General features: G+C 46.9%; 3 protein-coding genes across 3 annotated transcripts; 1 reads left to right on the forward strand and 2 right to left on the reverse strand.

Annotated features, from left to right (window-relative positions):
- Positions 1 to 3,472: 3,472 nt before the first annotated feature.
- On the forward strand, positions 3,473 to 7,208 carry tmem101 (transmembrane protein 101). Its single transcript, XM_006638236.3, has 4 exons — positions 3,473 to 3,605; positions 4,277 to 4,457; positions 4,949 to 5,095; positions 5,831 to 7,208. The coding sequence occupies exons 1-4, from the start codon at positions 3,475 to 3,477 to the stop codon at positions 6,137 to 6,139; spliced, it is 768 nt and encodes a 255-aa protein (XP_006638299.2). The 5' UTR covers positions 3,473 to 3,474; the 3' UTR covers positions 6,140 to 7,208.
- Positions 7,209 to 7,439: 231 nt separating this feature from the next.
- Positions 7,440 to 14,137, reverse strand: nags (N-acetylglutamate synthase). The gene is made up of 8 exons (XM_015362112.2): positions 13,626 to 14,137; positions 12,562 to 12,845; positions 11,746 to 11,959; positions 10,931 to 11,111; positions 10,480 to 10,519; positions 9,465 to 9,596; positions 8,808 to 8,990; positions 7,440 to 8,527 (listed from the first exon to the last, which is right to left on the reverse strand). The coding sequence occupies exons 1-8, from the start codon at positions 13,998 to 14,000 to the stop codon at positions 8,368 to 8,370; spliced, it is 1,569 nt and encodes a 522-aa protein (XP_015217598.2). The 5' UTR covers positions 14,001 to 14,137; the 3' UTR covers positions 7,440 to 8,367.
- Positions 14,138 to 15,876: 1,739 nt separating this feature from the next.
- LOC102691956 (reticulon-4 receptor-like) lies at positions 15,877 to 20,574 on the reverse strand. The gene is made up of 3 exons (XM_006638276.3): positions 20,445 to 20,574; positions 18,201 to 18,608; positions 15,877 to 17,977 (listed from the first exon to the last, which is right to left on the reverse strand). The coding sequence occupies exons 2-3, from the start codon at positions 18,474 to 18,476 to the stop codon at positions 17,198 to 17,200; spliced, it is 1,056 nt and encodes a 351-aa protein (XP_006638339.1). The 5' UTR covers positions 18,477 to 18,608; positions 20,445 to 20,574; the 3' UTR covers positions 15,877 to 17,197.
- Between the last annotated feature and the right edge of the window lie 2,191 nt (positions 20,575 to 22,765).

The raw sequence follows: 22,765 nt of genomic DNA on the forward strand, positions 1-22,765 counted from the left end.
ATAAAGTTTATTATTATTGTTATTATTATTATTATTATTATTATTATTAGCCACAGAGCCACCACTCAACCCCAAAAAAACAAAAGGTGCCATTGGCCCAGCTCCCTGTGAGTCCCTGTACAGGTCATGCCCAGCTCCTGTCACGCGGCCAGCTCCTCGAGATATGAAGAGGGGAGAGTTGTATTTAAGACCCCCTGTACAGTATACTAGGAAAGCAGTTCAAAGGATTCTTTTTTTGTGAAACAGTGGTCAATTGTTTTTTCAACCTGGAGTCACGGGCATAGTTTGTCAAGACAATACAGGATTGCAAAATGTTCCATTACCTCAACCACAGCACCTAGAGCTACCTGAACTATGAATCATACAAAGAATTTGTGAAAAACACAGACAGTGATGGGTGGCACAGTAGCACTGTGGTTAGCATTGCTGCCTTGCAGTGCTGGGGCCCTGGGTCCAATTGTGCTGTCTGTGTGGAGTTTGTATGTTCCCCCTGTGTTTATGGGGGTTTCCTCCAGGGACCTTAACGAAGAAACTTTTCAGGTCATTTAGTTACTAAAAACAAATGAGCTAAACAGGCCAAATAGACTCCTCTCTTTCCTAAAGAGAATAAAAAGTCACTTTTCAGAACTGGTCTTCAGCATTGTGCAAGCAATGTTTTGCTGTAATTGTGTTGCCTTGCACAGATTGTAATAGGTAAATGCCTATATGACGAGAAAGAACCTGGACCAAACTGGTGAATAAATTTAAGATAGGGTTAATATCTGGATATTAAATTAAATGTTGATCAGTAAACAAAGAGGTGTATTGGCTGTTGTGATGTCACTCTTAGCACAGAATCCAGATGTGCATACAGATTCTTCTAATACATATAAAGCAAGAATGTAACTGTATAGTCAAGCTACTGGAATCAGCATGTTTAAGTTGTAACCTGAGCTCGAGCCACGTAAGCAGTTACAAGGTTAACCAGAAAAACTCAATGAGGTTTTTGGTAGCATTTAGTTATGAAATTATCCAGATCGATAAGCTACTAAAACAAATGAGGTAGACAGGCCACCTCCCCTTCCTAAATGTTCGTATATTGCTGGATATAAAAAGGCAGTTTTGCTGTATGTCTATAAAACATAAATCCACATCTTTATCTGTTCATAAGCATTGTGCATTATTCCTTGGAATTGTTATCTTGCACAGGTATTAATAGGTAAATACCTACATGATGAGGAAGTACTGGGACGGAACTGGTGAATTCATATAGGGTTGGTACTTGGATAAGATTCTGCTCTTATTTGTATCCAAGAAAGGATGCATGGGTAACGACCAGCCCACCCCCTTGCTGGGGGGGGGGCATTATAACAACCGGCTCCTGGCAGAGGTTTGGCTCAGACAGACCCAGCCTGCACCTCTTTGGACTCAGGCATGGCTGTGTATTACTGGAAAAGTGTTCCTTATTATTTTTAGTTCGGGCTTACAAGTAATTCATCCCATAAAGGACACAGTGATTTAATTACACAAGCAAAAAATAAGAGATTTATTGACTACATGAGGAAATTGTTATATATTGTATGACATCTAAATGAAAATGGTTTTATTAAATCTCATATTTAAAGAGCCTGACTGAGAGAGTGAAATGGTCAAGTTTGATGAGAGGACAGGGGCAATACCTTATGAATGATCGCAAACAAGAGAAGGGCACATACCAGTACTTAACCAATCCAAGGACCTTATCCAGGTGTTTTGTGAAAGATTTGATTGAATCACCTCACACAAGGTGAGCTGCTTGTTCCAGGCACCCATCAAATCTGGATAAAGAAGGGTCACAGAATCAGGTTCTCAGTCCCCAACACCTCCTCTGTCAGTGTGTCAATAATGTTTATGAAAAGGAAAGGACTTAGTGCTGATCCTTGGTGTACTCCAACTGTGATTTCAAACTCTTTTGTCTCTCCCTGTTGTGTTATCATCTTCGTAGTTGCATCTCTATAGGTTGCTTGAACTAACTTCACCATGCTTTCTGGTACTCCTTTCTTCCTCAAGCACCAATACACCACCTCTCTGGGCACACGGTCATATGCCTTCTCCAAGTCCAGAAAGGCCACATACAGCTTTTTAATCATTAATACAACTATGCTTTTATAATCTCAGAAGTTTATATATTAACTGTTAAACCTGATGGAGCCTGCTAGCAGCTTTTACATGCTAAACTGTGACCATTACGCTTGCTTGAGCACAGATGCTTCCCTCCCCTGTACTTACCCTCAAATGGTGAATGTTTACCCAAATGCTGAATGTTTACACTAAACTCCGATGAAAAAGGAAGGTTTCTATTTCCTGGAGTTACATCAAAGACAGGAGGGTGTGTGTGGAGAAAGGTATATATAAGTTGTGTAGAGCCATATCCCCTTTGAGCTATGATAGGTACTATAACTATTATGGTCCTTATTGTGGTTCCTTGTATGCATACAATAAGGCTTGCTGGATGAACAAACACTTCAGACTCGAATGTCTTGGTTTCTACAAACCTTTGCACAAAAGCCCTTTGTGCTGGATAACGTTTAAAGCTATTACTTCACGTGATATTTATTCATGATAGGCCACTGGCCCTGGCGTTAAATTAAATACACTTTTTACTGACAACAAGTGATGAAGTTCTAAGTCAGGAGAGGGACGGGTTGAGACTGACCTCTCTGAATATTTCCATTTGCCACTGCCTACTTTTACTAATCATATTAATGTTTTTAATATACAGTAGGTTACATGTTTGATTTGCAGGACCAAAAGAATGCTAGGGAAAAAAAACAAAATGTTTCATTATGCCATGCTTTGTGTCTTTTTCCCCTCCATAGTGTCTCAGAATACATTACCTAAAAAAAATCGTAAAACCGTGATTATCCGCTGAGACTATAATCGTACAATCAAAATCTCACACCGTGACATCCCTACTCCTCATTAATGATCAACTAAAATTGCAACCACATTCAAGGAAATCTGAAAGCTTTATTAGGATTAAAAGACTGGTGTGTTCATTAAGTGATGATAGAAGTTGTCAACTAAATGCATTTCAGGTGGGGAGCTGCATTTCCATGCATTTGCATGCGTAGGCTGCAAAGGAACTGTAATAGGTGTTTTCCTTGCTGAAAGGAGAAGAAAGAAAACACAACGTTTCGGGTGTGAGCTCACACCTTTGCAACTAAATGCATTGTCTAGTTATAGATTATATTAACCAGCACTTTCTGACACTGTCATGTAAACTATCTGTTGCTTGTTTACAATTGAAAAAATAATTGAGGACCGCATACAACATAATTGTGTTTTACAATAGCGTCACGGTTTTGACATAAGTAAATATGTTAATCTCATGAAGAATCATTAATCTGGCCCTGGTCAACACCGACACTACTCGTGATTTACACCTGCACATCAACAACTTGCAAAAGTAGCTGCACCGGAAGTGCAGCATCGTCACTTCCTCCCCAAACAATCATGGCCGCCCCCAATCGGAAGAATGTCTTGAGACTATTGTCCCGGTTCGGGGCGATTATTCTAACCCGGTTCGGGTTCTGGAACTGCTTCAGCGTGCTGATGTTGTTTGCGGAGCGGGCAGATGTCAACAGGTGAGCAGACGAAAAAAATCCACTTGGATGGTTTTAATTCTCGTGTTTATTATGCGGCACAGGCAGATGCGTTAGTGGTCTACGATGATGCGCTTTTTTTATTTATATACATAGTTATAATGTAATTGAGTTGTAATTTCATGACTAAATTAACGCTTCGTTTATGCTCCGCTGTGCTGGCGATATATGCATTGTAATTTTGGTCGAAACAGGCGTATTCGGTCTGCATTAGAGATGTTAGATCTGTCGTTCCTGACAAGAGTTTACGCGCGTTAATGAAACATTCGGGAATAAAGCAGACTTAGCTTAATGAGAGAAAGCTTATACGAGAAGTGTTCTACACTGAAATATTATTCAATTTAATCGTTTCTAATAGCGGGTTTTAATTTTAAAAAATCGTACGTGTGTTGTTCGGGCGTGACGTTTGTGATCCCAATTTCATATTTAACTCTGTTCTTTTTTTGTTAAACCACGAGCAAAAAGCAAGATGACAAGATGAAACCTTGCCAGCAAGGCTGCACGGGCGTTTTCAAGTAGTAAACCAGTAATTTGTGGGAAAGATCTTAGCTGGAATTAATTCCTATCCCGACCAGAAGTAGACACGCCCTGTCTTACAAACAGCTCGACAGCCCCACCATCTGTAAAACTGTGCTCTCTCTCTCTTTCTGCAGGAAGCCTGATATTAATATGCCGTATCTGTATGTCGATATGGGGGCAGCTGTACTGTGTGCCAGTTTCATGTCCTTTGGGGTGAAGAGGAGGTGGTTTGCGTTGGGTGCCGCCCTGCAGTTAGCTGTCAGCACCTACGCTTCCTACATCGGAGGACAGGTGTATTATGGCGACTGGCTAAAGGTGCGTAGGGGTGGACTGTGCTACAGAGGTGCCAATTAACGGAGGACAGACCTTAAAGGGGTTCCTTTTCCTTGTGCTTCTATACCTGCTCTGCACCCACATCCCCTTACCTTGGCTGTAAACCTGTTGTCTTGCCCCTCCAGGCCTGTTAAGTCATGTAAATAGCTTCACGTGGCATCCCTAATATTTAGTGTCGTGGAGTGTCAGTTTTAAAATGTGAGCAGGATAAAAACGCATAGACTGGGGAGAAGGTGTGGGTCCGGGGGGCTGGTGCTCTTTATGGAAATAGGCTGGACCTGTAGGCACTGGAAGGTTCAGTCGTGAGAGACACACAAGGGCCTTTGCCAGCAGAGCAGTGCCACATGCTGGGGCAGTCCGGTCAGCCGCAGTAGCAGCCAGGCAAGTGGGGGCACGTCCGATGGTGCTCTCTTTGCTTGCAGCCGCCTTTTGTTTTTTATTTTTTATAAATGCCAGCTGTACCTCCTCCCCAGGTGAGGATGTACTCCAGAGCGATTGCCATCATCGGGGGCTTCCTGGTCCTGGCCAGTGGGGCAGGGGAGGTGTACCGGCAGAAACCCCGCACAAGGTCGCTGCAGTCGACAGGCCAGGTCTTCATAGGCATCTACCTGATCTGCGTGGTGAGTACATCCTCGTGACGGCAGCAGTGCTGGAAAAATCTCAGTGTTGAGGACAAGGAAATGGTGATTTAGAATTCTCACGCAGACAGCTAATTAAAGGGGAGGCATGGCGGCGCAGCGGTTACCATTTCTGGCTGGGTTCCATTGCCGAGGTGCTGTCTGTGGGGAGCTTGCATGATAAGAAATAAGCTAAGATCACTTATACAATTTCTTGCATTAGGAATTAGTCTTTTCGCATACCCCAACGTGCTCTCCCTGAGACGCACAGACGGGGAGAGAAGCCTGGGGTCAGAGCACAGGGTCAGCTATTTATACACTGCCCCTGGAGCAGCTGGGGTTAAGGGCCTTGCTCAGGGGCCCAACAGAGTAGGATTCCTCTGCCAGGCCGCGGGATATGAACCAGCAACCTCCCAGCCACAGGCGCCGATCCTGAGCCACAGAGCCACCGCTCCGCCCTCTGTTCACATGGGTTACCACCCAGTGCTCCAGTTTCCTCCCACAGTCCAAAGACTTTGTGTCCCGTCCAGGGTGTACCCCACCTTGCGCCCGTTGCTTGCTGGGATGGGCTCCGGCTCCCCCACGACCCTCAGTTGGAAGAGGAAGCAGTTAGAAAAAGCATGGGTGGACAGTGAATGAAGTTCACACACCGCAGGGTGCATGGCATCCAGCAAGCGGGGTTGGGGGGTGGGGTGGAGGCTGGGTCTTGCTTTCTCACAAAGCATTGCTCTTCGGCAGGCCTACTCGCTGCAGCACAGCCAGGAGGACAGGCTGGCCTACCTGAACCACATCCCCGGGGGCGAGATCACTTTGCAGCTGCTCTTCGTCCTCTATGGCGTGTTGGCCCTCTCCTTCCTCTCGGGCTACTACGTCCACCTCGCCTCCCAGATCCTGGCCATCCTCCTGCCACTGGTGCTGCTCTTCATCGACGGCAACGTCGGCTACTGGCACCACGACCGCCACGTCGAGTTCTGGAACCAGATGAAGCTGATCGGGCAGAACGCTGGGATTTTCGGGGCCGTCCTCATCTTGGCTACGGATGGCTGAGCTTCTCGGGAGCTGTGGGGCAGCTGGAAGAGAGGATGTGCAGAAAGGTCTGGAACCTATTGCTATTACGGCATCTGCACCCTTGCTGCCGACACAGTCAGGACAAGATCCAGGTGGCAGGGGCTCGGCTCAGATGGCCTCGTCGCGGATCGACGGAAACCTTCTTTATCTTCTTATTTCAACCATAATCTAAGACTGGGAAGTGAATAGAAGTCAACATCTAAAGAATTTGGTCTTCATGTTTACAGTTCTTATGAATGTGAAGCATTGTTTCACTGCTTGTTTCATTTCTGGGACGCATATTAACCCACCTTCAGGGTGATCAATAATAGACTGGCTGTCATATCGAGAGCTGAATTGTACGGCGGCTGCAAGACAACCCTCAGGAAAAACGCAGGGAAACCGTTTTTCTTGAGATGCACACCTCACTCTTGAATGTCACACTTTTTAAAAATGTGTAACAACAAAGCCATCCTGACTCTTATTTTCTTCTGATGGTTTATGCTCTATTGAAACAATAAGGCATGATTAAAATTAGCACTACCTTTTTTTACTTGCCTGTGTTGATCACCTTAAACATGTGCAGTTAGCAGAACAGTTTTATCAATGCCTGGATTCAATGTTGACGGATTTAATCCTACAAAGGAACAAGTAAGTATTCCCTTCTGAAAAGAGAAGAAAAAACAAGTTTCAGGCGTGAAGCCTTCTTCAGACCTTCCTCACACCTGAAGGCGGCTCCACTGCCGAAACATGTTTTCTTTCTTCACTTTTCAGCACAGAATAAACCTTTACTTGTTCCTTTGCAGCCTATGCATGCTGAGGCAGCTCCCCACCTGAACTAATTTAATTCTATACTGTTTGGATAGGAATTGTGCACAAAGTGCTTAGTGTAATTATATGCTTTATGTATTTCTCATTTAGCTTTTAATCTGTCTAATAAGTTTACAATATGCTCTTGTTTGTCACGTTTCTGTTATATGGAGGTGGGGGTGGGATCTCAGGTTATGTTTTTTTTTCTTTTCTATTTACATGACTATCTAAGATATTTTGCATAAATGTAAAACCTTCACCCCTGTGTGCAGACTGTTCTTACCATGCGCCGTTCGGTGTGCATAGACCATTAACAGTGTTCTCGCCACGAATGTGACTACTTAAAATCATTTGGTTTCTTAGCATGAATTATAAATACATAAACTAGGTAGGCAACTTCACTCTTCATCACAGCACTTGGTTTGCAACAATGTTCTTCCAAAAGCATGCTGGTACTAAAATTAGGAAAGAGAATACATGAACACTAGCATAAAGATTACACACAAAGTGCATACAGGATTTAATACAGTGAACTTTTTGCATTAAAGCAAAACATTACCCACCGATATTGTTTTGAGCTCATCCCCAAATGTTGCTGACAGGTAGTGAATTTGAGGAAGTGCAGTCTGGTTACACCGGATATAACATTGTAGCCATATTACAGATACAAGACTGTGCGTTTTAGAAACTTTTACGAATTTACAAAACCGCAAGCTGACAGTACAGATTTTAGCTGCAACTATGTTCTGAAAGTGTCCACTGTAGGTTCCCGAGTTGGGTTGGTCTTTTATAACCAGTGTGGGTCTGCAGTCCAGGAGCAGGGAAACATGGAACTATTAGAGTCTGTTTTACAATCAACAAAGGGCCATTTTTTTTTTGTCCTTTGCAAGGCACATGAGAAACCATCCTTCATGTAGCCACTTCAATCAAACAAAAGCACAATGAATGGTCTCAGAAAGAAATACAAATAACACTTAGAAGAAATAAGATGCTTTGCAATTAAAGAGAAAAAAAATTAGTGGGGTGTGAAGATTTTTTCCAATTTGGGAAGTGCAGCTAAAATTTCTGTGAAAAATTCAGTGCAGTTAAAGGCTCCCAGCACACTGCCTCAGAGCATCAGTGCAAAACCATGTGGATCTCACACCCTGCTCCCAAAATGAAACCGCAATCATCATCATCCCCAAAAGCAGCAGTGCTAAATCAATCCCAGCTAGTCTTGCGAATGCTCATACTTCTTTATTTGTGGAAAGAGAGCATCAGCCCTTCCAGCTGTCCTTCCCGAAAACAAAAGGTTGTGTTACGATGGGGTTTACCAAGATGCTCCGTCACCGTATTAGCAAGAGGGTCACTCGGTGGCGTGAAGCCCCCCGTAGCGGCTGGGGGAAAGTGCGCTGTGGGCAGATGAGTCGGCCCTGGACTCAGGAGTCCGGGGGTCCTCCAGACTCCGTCACGCAGAAGGAATCGGGTACGTTCTTGGCGTACTCTACCAGCTCATAGGAGTCCCGCATGTCCAAGAGCCCGAACCAGAAGACAATCCACCTGCCACTGACGAAGCTGCCATCGCATTTTTTAAAGTACCTGAAAGAGATGCAGGAGGAAAGGCCTGTAAAGTTGCACAGACTCAGGCACGCTCAGCATCAAACACTTTGTTCCAGAAATCCAAAACTCCTTGAAAGTCTATTTTCTTCTCTCCATCAAGTCTTGACGACAATACGAGCCCGTGCTGCAGCATCTGGTGTTAAGAGATCAGCCAGTTTAGAGCCTCTTCCTTTCACCTGTGAGCTGGGAGACAGTCACAGTGCACACCAGCCTTGCATTCCTACTCCCCTCCCCTCTTCGTCCTGGGCGCTGTACTCACCAGGGGTTAATGCGGTTGGTGCTCTGGGATCTCCAGAAGAGGGCGCCAAGGTCCCGTCGGATGTGCTCCCACAGGATCTGGCTGGCGCCCTGGCCTTGCCTGCTGCTGCTCACCACGAACTTATCCAGGTACGGTGTGCGGCTTCTCACGGGCTCCTTCGTGATGACAGCCACTGCGCTGTACCTGCAAAAGTGCCAGGATGCCTGTTTGTCCACCCCCCAGTGTTAAGTACCCACCCTCTTTCATTTTGCCTCAAGCTTCAGTACCATCCACCCATTATCAGGAAGATGCTTGTCCTGTTGGAAAACCCAGCGCCAGTCCTGGAAACACGGCAGTCTGTGCGATAAGGGTTTGCTTTCAGCTTTCGCAATGATGGCGGTACAGGAATTCTACATCTCTGCTCAAACAAAGAACAAGAGATCTGCAGGGCGGGCAAATATTGGTTTTGCTGCAATTCTGTGCTTCCCAAACATTAGTCTTTGCCGCATGTTTCAGGTTTGGCACGATTCTTTTCAGAAATCTTGATCTGTTCTCAAAACCCCTATTCTGAAGCACACTGCTGCTTGTTCATGGTGATGTGCAATAAAGGAGGTAGGCAGGAGTTTTTTCAATTTCCATCTCCTACGGCAAGATCCGATCAGTCCCGAGTTCACTCACTCTTCGGAAAGGTAGACGGAATGCAGCCGGCCCTTCAGAGAGGCAATGTAATCCTCTTTCAGGTTCTTCCCAAAGGACTTGTTGATCAAGGCCAGGAGCCGGTCGACATCGATCTCATCCAGGCTGCTGTACCTAAAGGAGAAGCAGTAAGGAGAGTGGAGGAGTGCTGAGCAGGAGCTCTGAACAAGCAGATCTACCAGGCTTGTCCAACAGCAGACAATGCCTGCAAGCATGTCCTTTATTTCAAAGTCTGTAACTAAAAACTAAGCTTTGCTTAGTCCTGTTGTACACAAAGAGACAGGGTTAAGAACATAACCTTGCAAATGTATTCACCCCTCCTTTCACCTATGTGGCGAAAAAGAGTGCTGAGTTTCAACATTCAAGTTTTGAAGAAACTATTCACTTTAAACAAATGTGCATCTACTGTACCACCGGAAGGGGGTGAATACTTTTCCAAGGCAATGTAGGTATATAACTTACTAAGCAGCAGAGAAATTTAAACTATACTAATAACAGGCGTGGGTGTTATGCATCTTACAGAAATCCAAATATCCTACAATCGTCAATGAATTGAAAATAAAATTTTGGAATTGTCAAAGAAAACTCTTCACTCAGGTTAGGTATGGTCAAGCAGAGCCCTTTATTCATGCGCATGGGGAGGATACAATCGTGCAGATCTGAGAGCAGCCTCTCAGAGATCTGTGGTAAATGTAATGGGTTTTATACAGTAAATTCACACAGGAAAGCGCATTCTAAATTTCCATATTAGGAGTTGTTTTTCTCTTCTTAGGAAGCAATTTTACTTTGTATAGAGACAAAAGGAAGTAAGTAAACAGAAGGTGTGAAATGAGCTAGACATTCTGCAGTTGTAGCATTAATATTAAAAAGTCAAATATTATGCTTGAATTAGCCTTTTATACTGTTGCTAAGCCGAAAAGGCATATGAGCAAAAGGCAGTCACTATATCATATACTTAAAAAAGGTAAATGTTAAAATTCTTCCTCAGAATACATACCTGTGGATGGGTTCTCCATTCTTAAACAGGGTCCCCGAACCTGGATCATATGAGAGAAGAACAGCTTCTGCATTAACAACCACCTAACAATGTGTTCTGCTTCTTTCTCAGTAACATACAGATGCACTGTTCCAGCTCCTTAGTGAGCCTTTGAGTTTTAATAATTACTTCCCAGGAAAACAACTTCTACTGAAATGTTTTAGACTAAAGAGGAGGGGTTGTGAATTTATATTCTCCCATTCCAGCAATTTTCTCTCAAACCATGGTGTTCTAGCACATATACATTACGTTAAGGGCATTTTCTTCCAACAGCAGTGATATAAACTGCCGCACCTTACTGGATGGGTAATCAACTATGTTAATACCACCTCCTAGTGGCGAAACATGGAACTGCAGGCTCAGTAGGATTCATGAGCTTGCCCTCCACTGACAGCTGAGCAGCCGTCTTTACCCCTGTGGCTGAAGAGCTCGGTGAGCAGCGTGCTGGCCGAGGTGATGACAGCGGAGGACTCGCTGGGCAGCTGGTTCAGGAGGTCCACGATGGTCCTGACCTGACGCTGCTCCTGGACGCTGATCCACTCTGCCTCTGACAGAAGCGCCACGTCAGCAGGCAGGGTGACCTGGCCCACCACCTGAGGCAGAAGGAAGGCAAGAGCAAGGTTCAAGCCCACTGCGAAACACTGCCCTGGAACCATGACACCCATCACAGGCAGAACGAGAGAGCTGGCAGCCCGCTGGAGCTCAGCAGGTGTGAGCCTGACCAGTACCTGGATGGGAGACTCCTGGGAAAGCTAAGAATGCTGCTGGAAGAAGTATTAGTGGGGCCAATAGGGGGCGCTCACCCCACAGTCTGTGTAGGTCCAAATGCCCCAGTATAGTGACGGGGAAAATATACCGTCTTTGCATGAGACATTAAACCGAGGTCCTGACTCTCTGCAGTCATTAAAAATCCCAGGGCATCTCTCAAAAAGAGTAGAGGTGTCACACCCTGGTGTCCTGGCCAAATTTCCCATTGGCCTTTACCAATCATGGCCTCCTAATAATCCCCATCTCTGAACTGGTGTCATCACTCTGCTCTCCACTCCACTGGTGTGGGGTGAGTGTACTGGTGCATCATCCAGGTGGGGCTGCACACTGGTGGTGGTGGTGGAGGGGATCCCCATGACCTGTACAGGGCTTTGAGTGGAGTGTCCAGAAAAGCGATAGGGAAGTTTGAGGAATTATGCTTATTATGAACGTCAGGGTACTGGGCTGGTGGCCTTTTACCTTGTGGCTCTGGTTACGGATTCCCCCTGAGCTGTTGAGGAACATCACTTTGAGGGGCTGCAGGGCTTTTGAGATGGCAGCGGTGACGTCCAGCGAGTCCAGCACCACAGAGCAGCCGCTGACGCTCCTGCCCACCGGACACACCAGCGGGATATTCCCGCAGTCCAGGCTCCACTGCAGCAGCCCGGCGTCCACTGCAATGTTGTTCCCACACCTGTCCAGCAGGGGGCATCAAAGAGAAGTGTCAGACCACCCGACTGCCTCCCACCTGCTCGTTCCAGTTCTGGATCGGTGGGGAGCCACAGTGTATCCCAGCAAGCAATGGGGGGCCGTGCAGGGTACGCCATATCCACCACAGGGCACACAGAAACACAAACAAGCATGTATTCACACCAGGGCCGACTTTCCCCGAAGCCAGTTAACCCACCAGCATGTCTCTGGACTGTGGGAGGAAACCCACGTGGGGAGAACATGCAAACTCCACACATACAGCTCCCCCAAATCGGGGGTTGTACCTCGGGCCTCAGTGCAATCCAGCATTGCTAAGCACTGCGCCACTGTGCCTAAAAGGCCCTTTCTGTCCCCCAAAATCCAGAACACCTGCAAAAAAACAGGGTCATACGCTCATGTCACTCAAATTTGAAGGAAAATGATGCATCTTAAAAGAGTGCAGGTTAAATGATGTCATGATTTAAACTAGAATGATAAGAGGCATAGAGACCCAGCAGCGCTAGGATCGCAGAAGGAGGTATCAAGCCGATTACATATTTGTAAGGATTAAAAACCAATATCCTCCTAACACCAATGAGAACTCGCCTGTGCCCAGCACCAGATGGCACGTCCTGGGCAAGCAGCAAGGACTCGGCGCTGAAGAAGGGCATAACGCTGACGGAGTTCCTCTGCAGCGCCTCTGCGAGAGCCTGGCAGCGCCGCACCATGGCAGCCCTGGGGCGGAAACACGGCCCGGTCAGCACGGCCTCCATCTCCTCCGCCCGCAGCCCCATCACCACCACGGGCTTCATATCCATCCGCTGCAGGAAAGAGAGCCCGAAGGCCAGGCTCTGCGTCATCTCCCGGCTCTTCAGAACAGACTCGTCCACCTGCGGATTAAAACACACAAAGATACCGTAACTGTTGCTGCCTAAAGACAAACTAAGTTCTTGTGTCTGCAGGGACCACACTGAGTCACCATTGTGTTCTGCAATTTAGCAAGTAACTGAGGAGATTCATGTCTCCTGCCAGATTCATGCATTCAAGGTGTGAAGTTCATTAATATGTTGCTTCACCGATATTTCAGAAGAGCAGGAGAAGATCGGGAGATTAGTAAATGAGAGAAGGCTACACAGCCCATCTGCCTGATGTGGCTGCTTGTAGGTTCACTGTATCTATCCCTTTCTTAATAGAGACTGAGTTTCGTCAGTCTGGCGCTGGTTTCAGACAGTGCTCTGCATTAAAAGTTGTTTTAGAAAGAGACCAACAGAAACATCAAACCGGATGATTATAATCCCTGTCGTTCGTGGAAACGCCAGCACAGCACAGTCGGTGAGGCGCTTTGTGTCCGAGATCAGCACCAACGCGCTCATGACACGGAGGGGCAGCTACCCAATTGAATTTTATCTACTCATAACAACTTGCGTTTGTATAGTTTTCTTTTTTATTAAAGCGATACCCCGTGTATAGAAATACATCAGTTTATTGCAGTATTTAGTGCTTGCGCAGCTATTAGCCCAAAAAAAAAACAACAAGTCGTGGATGTTTTTTTTTTAATCAAAATGAAACAAGTCAATGTGCTGTAAGGCGTTTATGTAACCGTATTTGCTGCAATACTACCGTGCTGCTACACTGTCGAGGGGCCCCGGTGCTTTTAGCGTCGCACTCACCTCCAGCACCGCGAAAGCAGGGGACCGCGTTAAGGTGCTCCTCTGAAACTGGGTCAGCCAGTACCTGGCCTCCCTGGAGTCGCCGCCGATCTCGCCGAGAAACGCCTTCACATCCCTGCAGATCAGCGTGCGGCTGGGCAGATCGACACCCCCCGCCGCCGCCGCCGCCGGGACGCCGGGCCTGGCGAAGTCCTGCTGGGCCGCAGCCGGGCTGGGGCTCCCCCACCCAGCGGCGCCCAGGGAGCTCATCTGCCGCTGGAGACCGCCCGGGTTTCGGGGAGTCATCGCTGAGACCGCGGGTTTCGACAGGAGGTGACCCGCCACCGTCCTGCAGCTGGAAGAACCGCCCTTAACTTTTGACATTTTTTCTCGCATTGACAAACTTTCTGCAACAAGTCGCGACCGATCTACAGATTTCAACTGTCCCTCCGGGAGGGGCGTGGTGGCGGCGGCCCCGCCCGTGTTGCTATGGAAACACGTGCATAATGGCGTTTTCCCTGGCGAGCAGACCAGGGCTTCCCAAGAACTCCCCTTACCGGAAAAAACGCAGGGTGCATTGCTCTTCTAGTTCATAATGCTCCTTATTTGCGTTAATATTTAAGTGTTTAAAGTTTTTTTCTGAAGAAAAACGATATCGCTTCCAGTATTTACAGAATCTTAAAACTAAAAAAATGTATATTTTAAAAAAAAATCTTCAATTTATCACGCGCAAGAATGCAATGAGGTTGCAATGATATGTAAGCCCAAAATATTATTTCATAACGCCCAGGGGCACACAAGCATTCGGGAAGTGTCGGCATAAAATGACAACGCGCCTGTTAATTTAGAATTATAATCAATATTTATAATATATAATTTATCATTACAATTTAATGCAACTTGTGTTAATGGGGCGCATAACCCATGAACTGTTTTAGAAATGGCCACAAGGTGACGCTGTCTCTGCAACAGCTTTGACGGTCAAAGGTCGGGGTCGTGGGAGAGACCACGTTTCATCTGCGTGCTTTGGTACTTCTGACGCAGTAACTCCGGGGGAGCCGGTGTGTACGAGGAGGATAGTAAGGGATTACAAAACGCCACGTTAATGCTTCAATTTAGATTTTTATCCGCGATGTTCCTTCTGCAGAGCGAGGTGTTGGGTAACAGGGATTGCACGACACGCAGTGGCTTAGATAACGTTATTACTAGTGGTTTAACACAAATCCACTTGATTTTAAGGGACTAGAAGATGCATACCAGGGCAGTGGTTTTTAGAGAGAAAAAAAAACAAATCCATTGGGAAAACCGTTGATAGTACGTTTGAAAATAATAATAAAACACTTTATTTTATATAGCGCCTTTAAAGGTGGCTTCTCAAAGCGCTGAAATAACATTAAATAACATTAAACTTAACATTACTGCAAAATGAAAGAGACAAGAACCGTAAATCAGGACACTAGAGAAGGTGTTGTTAACGATCACATTCAGGAAGGCAAACTTCACGAGTGGAACACGTGCCGGGACAGAAAACACGCACACCCACCCCGGTCAGTGCCTCTAGTGTCATGTAATACGTGATGGCGGTTGGAGATGACGCTCCTGTTTTTCATTTGCCCAGTTCTCGAATTGATAGGTGCGAGTACGGACTGCGTCCGCCATGTCAGAAAAAAAATATTGGGTTTTTCCACTTAAAAAAAATAAAACCTTCCTTGGTGGGGGGATGATGTATTTAAGTGTAAAAGACTGACGAGGAATTAAAGAGAATTCCTTCCCCTCGGCTCCTGCTCTTCCTTTCTCTATGAGAGTCCACAGCCTCCCTCTGGATATTTCTAAGAAGCGACAGCTCTTGATCGCATGAAGCAAAAATATCAGATTTACGGAGATGGGGGGGACGGTTTTTTCTTTAATCGTTGCGCTAATCTGTGCGGCCGTATGGTCGCGGATAATGATCACGTGGTTATGGACTGTTTCCTACCTTGTGGGCCAATGGGTGTCGTCGGGTGACATTTATTGCCGAAATTTAATTTGTTGTTTAGAGGTGAGCAGGCAGGACATCACAGCTGTAGACCCCCAGAGGAGAAGGAGGAAAACACATCGGAGTGGCATATGACAACATCTCTCTCGTAGCACCCGGGACTGATCCAGAGGGCTCTCTCCTTCATAGTGAGGAAGGAGCTGTCCGGGAGGGGAGGAGATGCGGAGCTCCTTTACCTGCTGATTATTCACGGAGGAAGAAGGGAACCTGAACAAACATTCATGCAGCTGCTTAGTCCTTTTTGCACACTGAAATGGTTTATTGTAAAATCTGACCTGTTCAAAATCAGTTGGCCCAGGGCTGCAATGATCGCTTCGAGTGACACTCAGTCCAGAAGTTCTATGAGTTTTAAGAAATTAAACATAAATGATGAAATTCTTGCTTTTTTTCCCACTCATAAACCTGCCCACTTTGAAATCCCCCAAATTGTGTCCCCCCCCCCACCCCCACCCCCCCAGAATGGAACAGGGTTTGTGTGTGGAGCCTATTACAGAAGTGACACTGTCTACATTGCAGAGATGTCAGACTCTACCACGTCTATCTGGACTGTGGAGTCTCTTAGCAGACCTAGTGCATTAATATTGTCACTTTCCAGTCCATAACGGGAATCAGATTTAAAAGTTGGTCAGATAACATGGCAGTTTTATTTTATTTTAGAGTCCTCTCAGCATTGAAGATGGCATTTTCACTCTGCACCATTTCAGTTCATTACAAGTGATTCAAGATCACGCTGGGCACCACCGGAGTTTATGAGCTCGACTGCCTCTGTGAAAACACGTCAGCCCTGTTGCAGCACATTCTTCTCCTAGTGTGTAACAGTAACACATCAACACGTCTGTGAGTGTGGTGGGTAAGGGGGCCCAATCACGCGCCATCAAAAAAAGCCTAATTGAACTGGAGAGGCATGCACAGACACAACACCCAGTTTTGCAAGGTGGCCGATGTTCACCACTGTGAAGAATCCGTTCAGACAGCCCTGCGAGGCTGGGATTACAGCCCATAGTTGCGGCTCTCGGCGAGAGGTGCCTCTTGTCCGTTTTCGCCCGAAACGACTCGCTACAGTTGCCTGCTGGGCCGACGAAACGCCACGTAGAGGAGGGCCACACCACACCGCAGCCGAGAGGAGCCGCTGAGATACCCAGCTCTGGCACAAACACAGCTGACAGCCAGCGGCGTTGCTCTCGTCCTCCAGTTCTGCCACGCACGCAGGGGGCAATAGAATGAGATCCGCCGTTAGAAGCCCAGGATTACACACATCATGGCTGCTGTCCTCACGGGCTTTCAGGCTTTTCCGAATCACGTGACGTGGGAGGGGTGTCCCGTTTTGCATTTTGCTGGGGGCTGCACTCCTTACCCCACAGGATTTACTTTTGGTGATCTATATAAGCCAAAGAAGCCTGGAGCAGAGGGGGTAAGAAGTGTCCGTGGTATAAAAACAGCTGCCTGGCAGGAGTGGACAGTAAGCAGCTGGCAGATGTTGCTGGATCAGAGAGATCCTGCAGGGAATGGGGTGCTACTCTGCGGGGGATAGTAACCCACCGTCCCTGGAGCGGGCCGTTTATTTCTCCTGGGGGTCCGAGCCCTCAGCCTCGCTCCAGGTCTTTCCCTGGTTCTTCTTGCGGTTCCTCTCGGCCATGACGATGGCCGCGATGACGGTGACCAGCACGGTGACCGTGATGACCAGCACCGTGGCGGTCTCGGCCACGCACAGCTGGCTGTCCACCCAGGCGAGCGAGGCGCCGGCCAGCTGCCAGGGCTGGTGGCAGGTGATGTTCTTGTAGTCGTCGATGTGGAGGTGCCGCACGCTGAGGATCTTGCTGAAGACGCGGTGCAGGTCGCAGTCGCAGTCCCAGGGGTTGCCGGCCAGCTGGAGGTGCGTTCCCGGGGTGTGCAGGTTGAGGAACGTCTTGAATTTGAGGTGCTCCAGGCCGTTCCCCTCCAGCCCCAGCAGGGAGAGGCTGTGCAGCGAGGTGAAGACTTCCGTGTCGATCTTGGAGATGTTGTTCTGTCCCAGCAGGAGCACTTCCAGGCTCTGCAGCATGGCCAGCGTCCCCTCCCGCAGGACCCTCAGCTGGTTGCCCTGCAGGAAGAGGTGGCGCAGTCGGGACAGGCCCCGGAAGGCCCCCGGCTCCACTATCCGGATGCGGTTGTGGCTCAGGTCCAGCTTCTCCAGGTTCTCCAGCCCTTCCAGGCTGAGGAACTCCAGGGTCTCCAGGTCGTTCCTGTCCAGGTGCAGCTCCCGCAGAGACGCCAGGCTGTGGGAGAAGTCCGGGGGCAGCCGGTGCAACTCGTTGTGACTCAGGTCCAGCTTCTCCAGGAAGGCGAGAGAGGAGAACGCCTGAAACAGCGGCAACAGTAACAGGTTACCCTTCTACATCACCCACTCCTGCCATGCCAACTTCCTCTGAATATTTTAATAGAAAAGGTTATCCTTGACAACCACCGATAAAACTAGGACAGACCAGCAACGATGGCGAAATACAAATTAAGACAGCTAATTCCAGGAAATAGGGCTGGTAGGTAATAAATGACCTACATTCTGCAGTGACGTTATCTTTTACCTGGGGCTCCAGTGACTGTATGCCGCTTTCCGACAGCACCAAGATCCGCAGAGACCACAGACCACTGAAGGAGTGGCTCTGCAGCTCCGACAGATTGTTGCCCCCGAGATCCAGGAGCCATGTGCCGTGGGGCATGGTCCGGGGCACGTGGGTGAGCCCGCGGGCCCGGCAGTCCACCAGGTTGGAAGAGTCGTAGCACAGGCAGTGGTGGGGGCAGAGCTTGGAGGACCCCGTCAGGGCGGCGGCGAGGAGGAGCAGAAGAGCCGGCCGGAGCATCTCCGCCTGCAGGACCTCCCAGAGCCTGGGAAAGGAAGGCGGGTCTGGCTCTGCTCTCCCTGGGGTGGGCTTGGCTTTATTTATGTGGAGTCAACCTTTGCGAACAGCAGACTTGTCCTCCAGATGCAAGATCTGCAACAACAGAGCAGAACCCACCCGGAACACATTTAGCAACTCGTTCCAACTTGCTTTGAGAACGCAGCTACCCCTTGGGATGCCGATAACGATGGGAAATATTCCCCAAGATTTTTTCCAGATTGGAGATCGGGAAGGAGAAGGCACAGCAAACACAAACGCGCTTTGTCGCACAGCAAAGAGACGAAGCTCTCATCTTCGTGAGGCTGCTCAATACCAAAGCTACAAGATGCTAAGAGCAATCGTGGCCCTACACGAGGTCATGATCTCAGATGTGAGGAAGTTTCTTGGACTTATGAGCACATTTGACAAAGAAAATGGAAAGATAATATTAGCTACCTGGTCAGGCTGTTGAGGGTCCCTGTTTGATTCTTCAACAGGCTACTAGCAACAAAATGGACATGATGGGAGAAATGTCCTTATGTTTGGAAGATATTATCTCATTCTTCCACAAGTCTTTGCTCTAATCCCCAAATTGTGAGCGAAGTAGCCCGTGCCCCTGAAGGTGCAGTATTAGGCACAGGGGTTTTGACTTCTGGGGGAGTACTCAACAGCACCAGTGACCCCAAGATACTGCCAGAGGCTCTGGCTGTCCACAGTTAAATACAATTTTGGATGACCTCCAGCAAAAAGGGGGCTGGATTTATGTTAGAGCAGAGCCTCATATAATTCCCTGTAAAAATCTGATTATATAAACAGAGGACGCAGCTGGGTCGCTGGGTTTTTTTCTGCTAGAAATGAAATCAAACCGCACCTTGAAATGCATGTAGCGGACATGGGATTCATCGTTTTATAAGCATTCAAAACTATTTTCCATCATAATAAAAAATAGCAAATAATTTACCTGGGAGGAAGCATTATAGGTTTTAAAAATTAAACACGGACGTGGCATATATAATATGCCGTAAGAATCGTGAAAACTGCTGTAGCATCAAAGCTGTAACTATTTTCTATTTCCGATATTAAGATTAATGCTTACAGTAATACCAAGACCAAACTGCTAAAAGACTTTGACCTTCCCTGTAGTACTGAAAAACATCCTCAAAAAAGTCAGATAGGTGCTGCTCTCTCGGAGCGGTAAAAGTGAGTTGTTTCTGTGGTAGCAGCGTCGAGATCTTGATGAAGTCGTCTCCCGGCTCTGTTAGACTGATTGACAGGGCAATTAGATTGCCGCGAGCCGTGTCCATTCATAATTGAACAAGGTGCGAGTCGTACCATATGGCTGAACACCATAAACAACTTAATGAACTAGATTAAAAATTGATGTTCTGCGTTCAGTTGTTTATTGTTCAATCCTCTGCTTCTGGGAAACTGCACAGGCGGTGGGAGAAATTAAAATTATGTAATGTTTTTGACAGCGTCGACTGAATTCACACGAAACTGTTAGAAATACGCCACATAAATAAATAAAAAATGCTTATTTTGTTATGTCTCCAAGGCTCAAGTTATATATTCCCCCACGCTAACGAAACCATTCTGAAATTGACCAAGTTAAATGCAGGCTTAAAGATGTTCTTGGCAAAAAACACACTTATGTAACTACGCAAAGCTACAAATAGGCTACATTCTTCTTTTAGCCCAATTATTGAAACATTAAACAACATGCAGAGTTCAGGTTAAAATAAATGTAGGAGTTTTTGTGCGACTTACCTAAAGGCTGTTTTGAAAGCAGTTTTACGCTACCTGAACAGTACGCAAGCTTTTCTTGAGCTCATAATATTACTAATAATAAAATACTAAAACCCTGCTGCTTTTCGAATAGACTCGCTGTTGTTCTGAAGCAGGTTTAAAAGTATTGGAGATGCAGAAACAAACAAACAAACAAAGACTTACCTCACATCCTCCATCGCAGGAGAGAGGGCTCTGGCGATGCGTCTCTGCAAACCGTTCGCGTCCTTTGGAGAGAACAGCGCTCGACTGAGCCTGCTCTCGCTCTCTCTCTCTTCCTGACGTCCGCTGCAAAGGTAGTCTTTCTCATCACCCCACTCCTTCTGTTGGAGTTATCCGTGTACAAATCCCGTTTAATGTTTACCTGCTTAGAAATAAAACGCCATTGGACAGATAGTAAAAACAACTTTCAGATAGGCATCAATATTTCATGCAGTTTTAGTACTTGAAAGAAATCTCTCAGTGTATGTATCGCTCAGAATTAAACTGATGTGTTATATTTAAGATACTGAGCAGGGCTGCCAAACTCAATTGCAGGACGATGCAGTATCTTCTGTTTTTTTATTCAACCTAAGCAGACGATTAAACACTTAAACAATTAACCTAAGTATTTTCTTAGACATATTTGGGATTTTTCTTAAGGCTTCTTTTTACTAAAATCACCTATGCAGTAAATGCATTCTCACACCTGTCTTACTCAGGACATTATTGATAAACATAATAATACGACAGTATTGTCATCGTCCTATTCATCCGGCCAGCCCATCACAGGGCACACAGACACAAACACACGCACTCACACCAGGGCCGGTTTTCCCAGAAGTCAATTATCCTACCAGGATGTCGTTGGTAGACTGTGGACTGTGGGCAGAAACTGAAGCGCACTGGGGAAATTCACTCGAACACGAAGAGAACATACAAACTCCTCACAGACAGCACCCAGGTCCGGTATTGAACCCAGTCCCCGGAGGTGCAAGGCACCATACCGCTCATAATTGTCCTAAATGTTTGTAAATATGTGCTAATTGTTGCAAAGGAAGCGATAAAGGTTTATTCTACCCTCCTTCAGGTATGGAGAAGACTCTGAAGGAAGAAGCAGCTGAAAAAAAAAACTCCACACCCAGAACGTCGCGTCTCTTTTCTTTTCTGCGCGGAATAAACCTTTACCTGTTCCTTCCTTTACCGGTTTCTCGCAGCCTGGCGCAGATACCGACTCTTTTTTTTCACTGATTGTTGCTGCTTTGGCGATACTGTAAGCAATCGGTCATGCAAACACAGTGAATTTGAATTGAAAACACAGATGATACCAACCGGTGTAACCGAGACCCCGGTTGGAGCAAACTCGAATGATGTAATTAGCTGCGTCATTGCAATAATTCTCATCAGACACTCTGAGGCGATTAATCCGTAACTGCGCCGTTAATTGGCTTCATTACTCTGCTCTCCTCCCCACTGATAGCTGATGTGTGGTGAGTGTTCTGGCGCACTATGGCTGCCGTCGCATCATCCAGGTGGATGCTGCACATTGGTGGTGGTGGAGAGGAGTCCCCATTACCTGTAAAGCGCTTTGAGTGGAGTGTCCAGAAAAAGCGCTATATAAGTGTAAGCAATTATTATTATTATTATTATTATTATTATTATTAATGCAGTGAGCATCTTGTTTAATCAACCGTAAAGTACCTTAAGAAAGATGTCGTAATGAGAAAGTTCTTAATTGATTAATTGGCTCTTCAGGCTGGAACAAAGCCCGGGGAGCTCCGTTTACACCGCGCTCTGCCTGCGCTTCTTTCACGGCTTAGCGAAAACACGACGTGCTGTGTGTCCTGGGCTTTATCGGCACTGAGGGAGACAGCGCGGCAGCAATGCGTCCCGCAGAGGAACCTCTGGGCAGTGAAAGCACAGGGGGACGCGCTAGAGGACACGAACCGCGTGTCGGGGACGAGGGAACACCAGCCCCCGTAGTTCTGAATAATGGATAGAAGGTCGTGTTTACCAGGGGATCAGGGGAGTAGGGTTTCTAGATTATCAGCGCCCCGCTTTTGTTAGGCAGTGGAAAGCGCCCCCTTAAATGAGATCAATTATTAAAGGAGGGAAAATGAAACGTTTCAAGTATCGTGTATTCGCTAGATATCACATCCAGCGGCCTTCCTCGGAAAGGATTAGTCAGACTTAATTTCTGCAGGAGGCTTAAAAACACGCGAAATGTGTTTTGCCTAAACGAATTGGCTGTGTGTGTGTCCGGGGGGGCTTCCATCTGCGACAGGTCCTGCCGCCTCAGCCGATCAGAATCTCTAAAAACATACATTCCCTGTAAGAAGGCCGACTTGTTTTCTTTGCCCCCTTTAAGAAGGTTAACAGCTTTTATAGCGAGCGTGGTCGGATGCGTTGTGAACAGGTCTTGTTACTGCACACTGCAGCGCTGTGGCCATCAGTGACATCTTCCACTGGACAAAGTGTGGGTTTCCTCCCATAGTGCACTGACGGAC

The sequence above is a fragment of the Lepisosteus oculatus genome, chromosome 28, assembly GCF_040954835.1.
Source record: "Lepisosteus oculatus isolate fLepOcu1 chromosome 28, fLepOcu1.hap2, whole genome shotgun sequence".
NCBI classification, from domain to species: domain Eukaryota; kingdom Metazoa; phylum Chordata; class Actinopteri; order Semionotiformes; family Lepisosteidae; genus Lepisosteus; species Lepisosteus oculatus.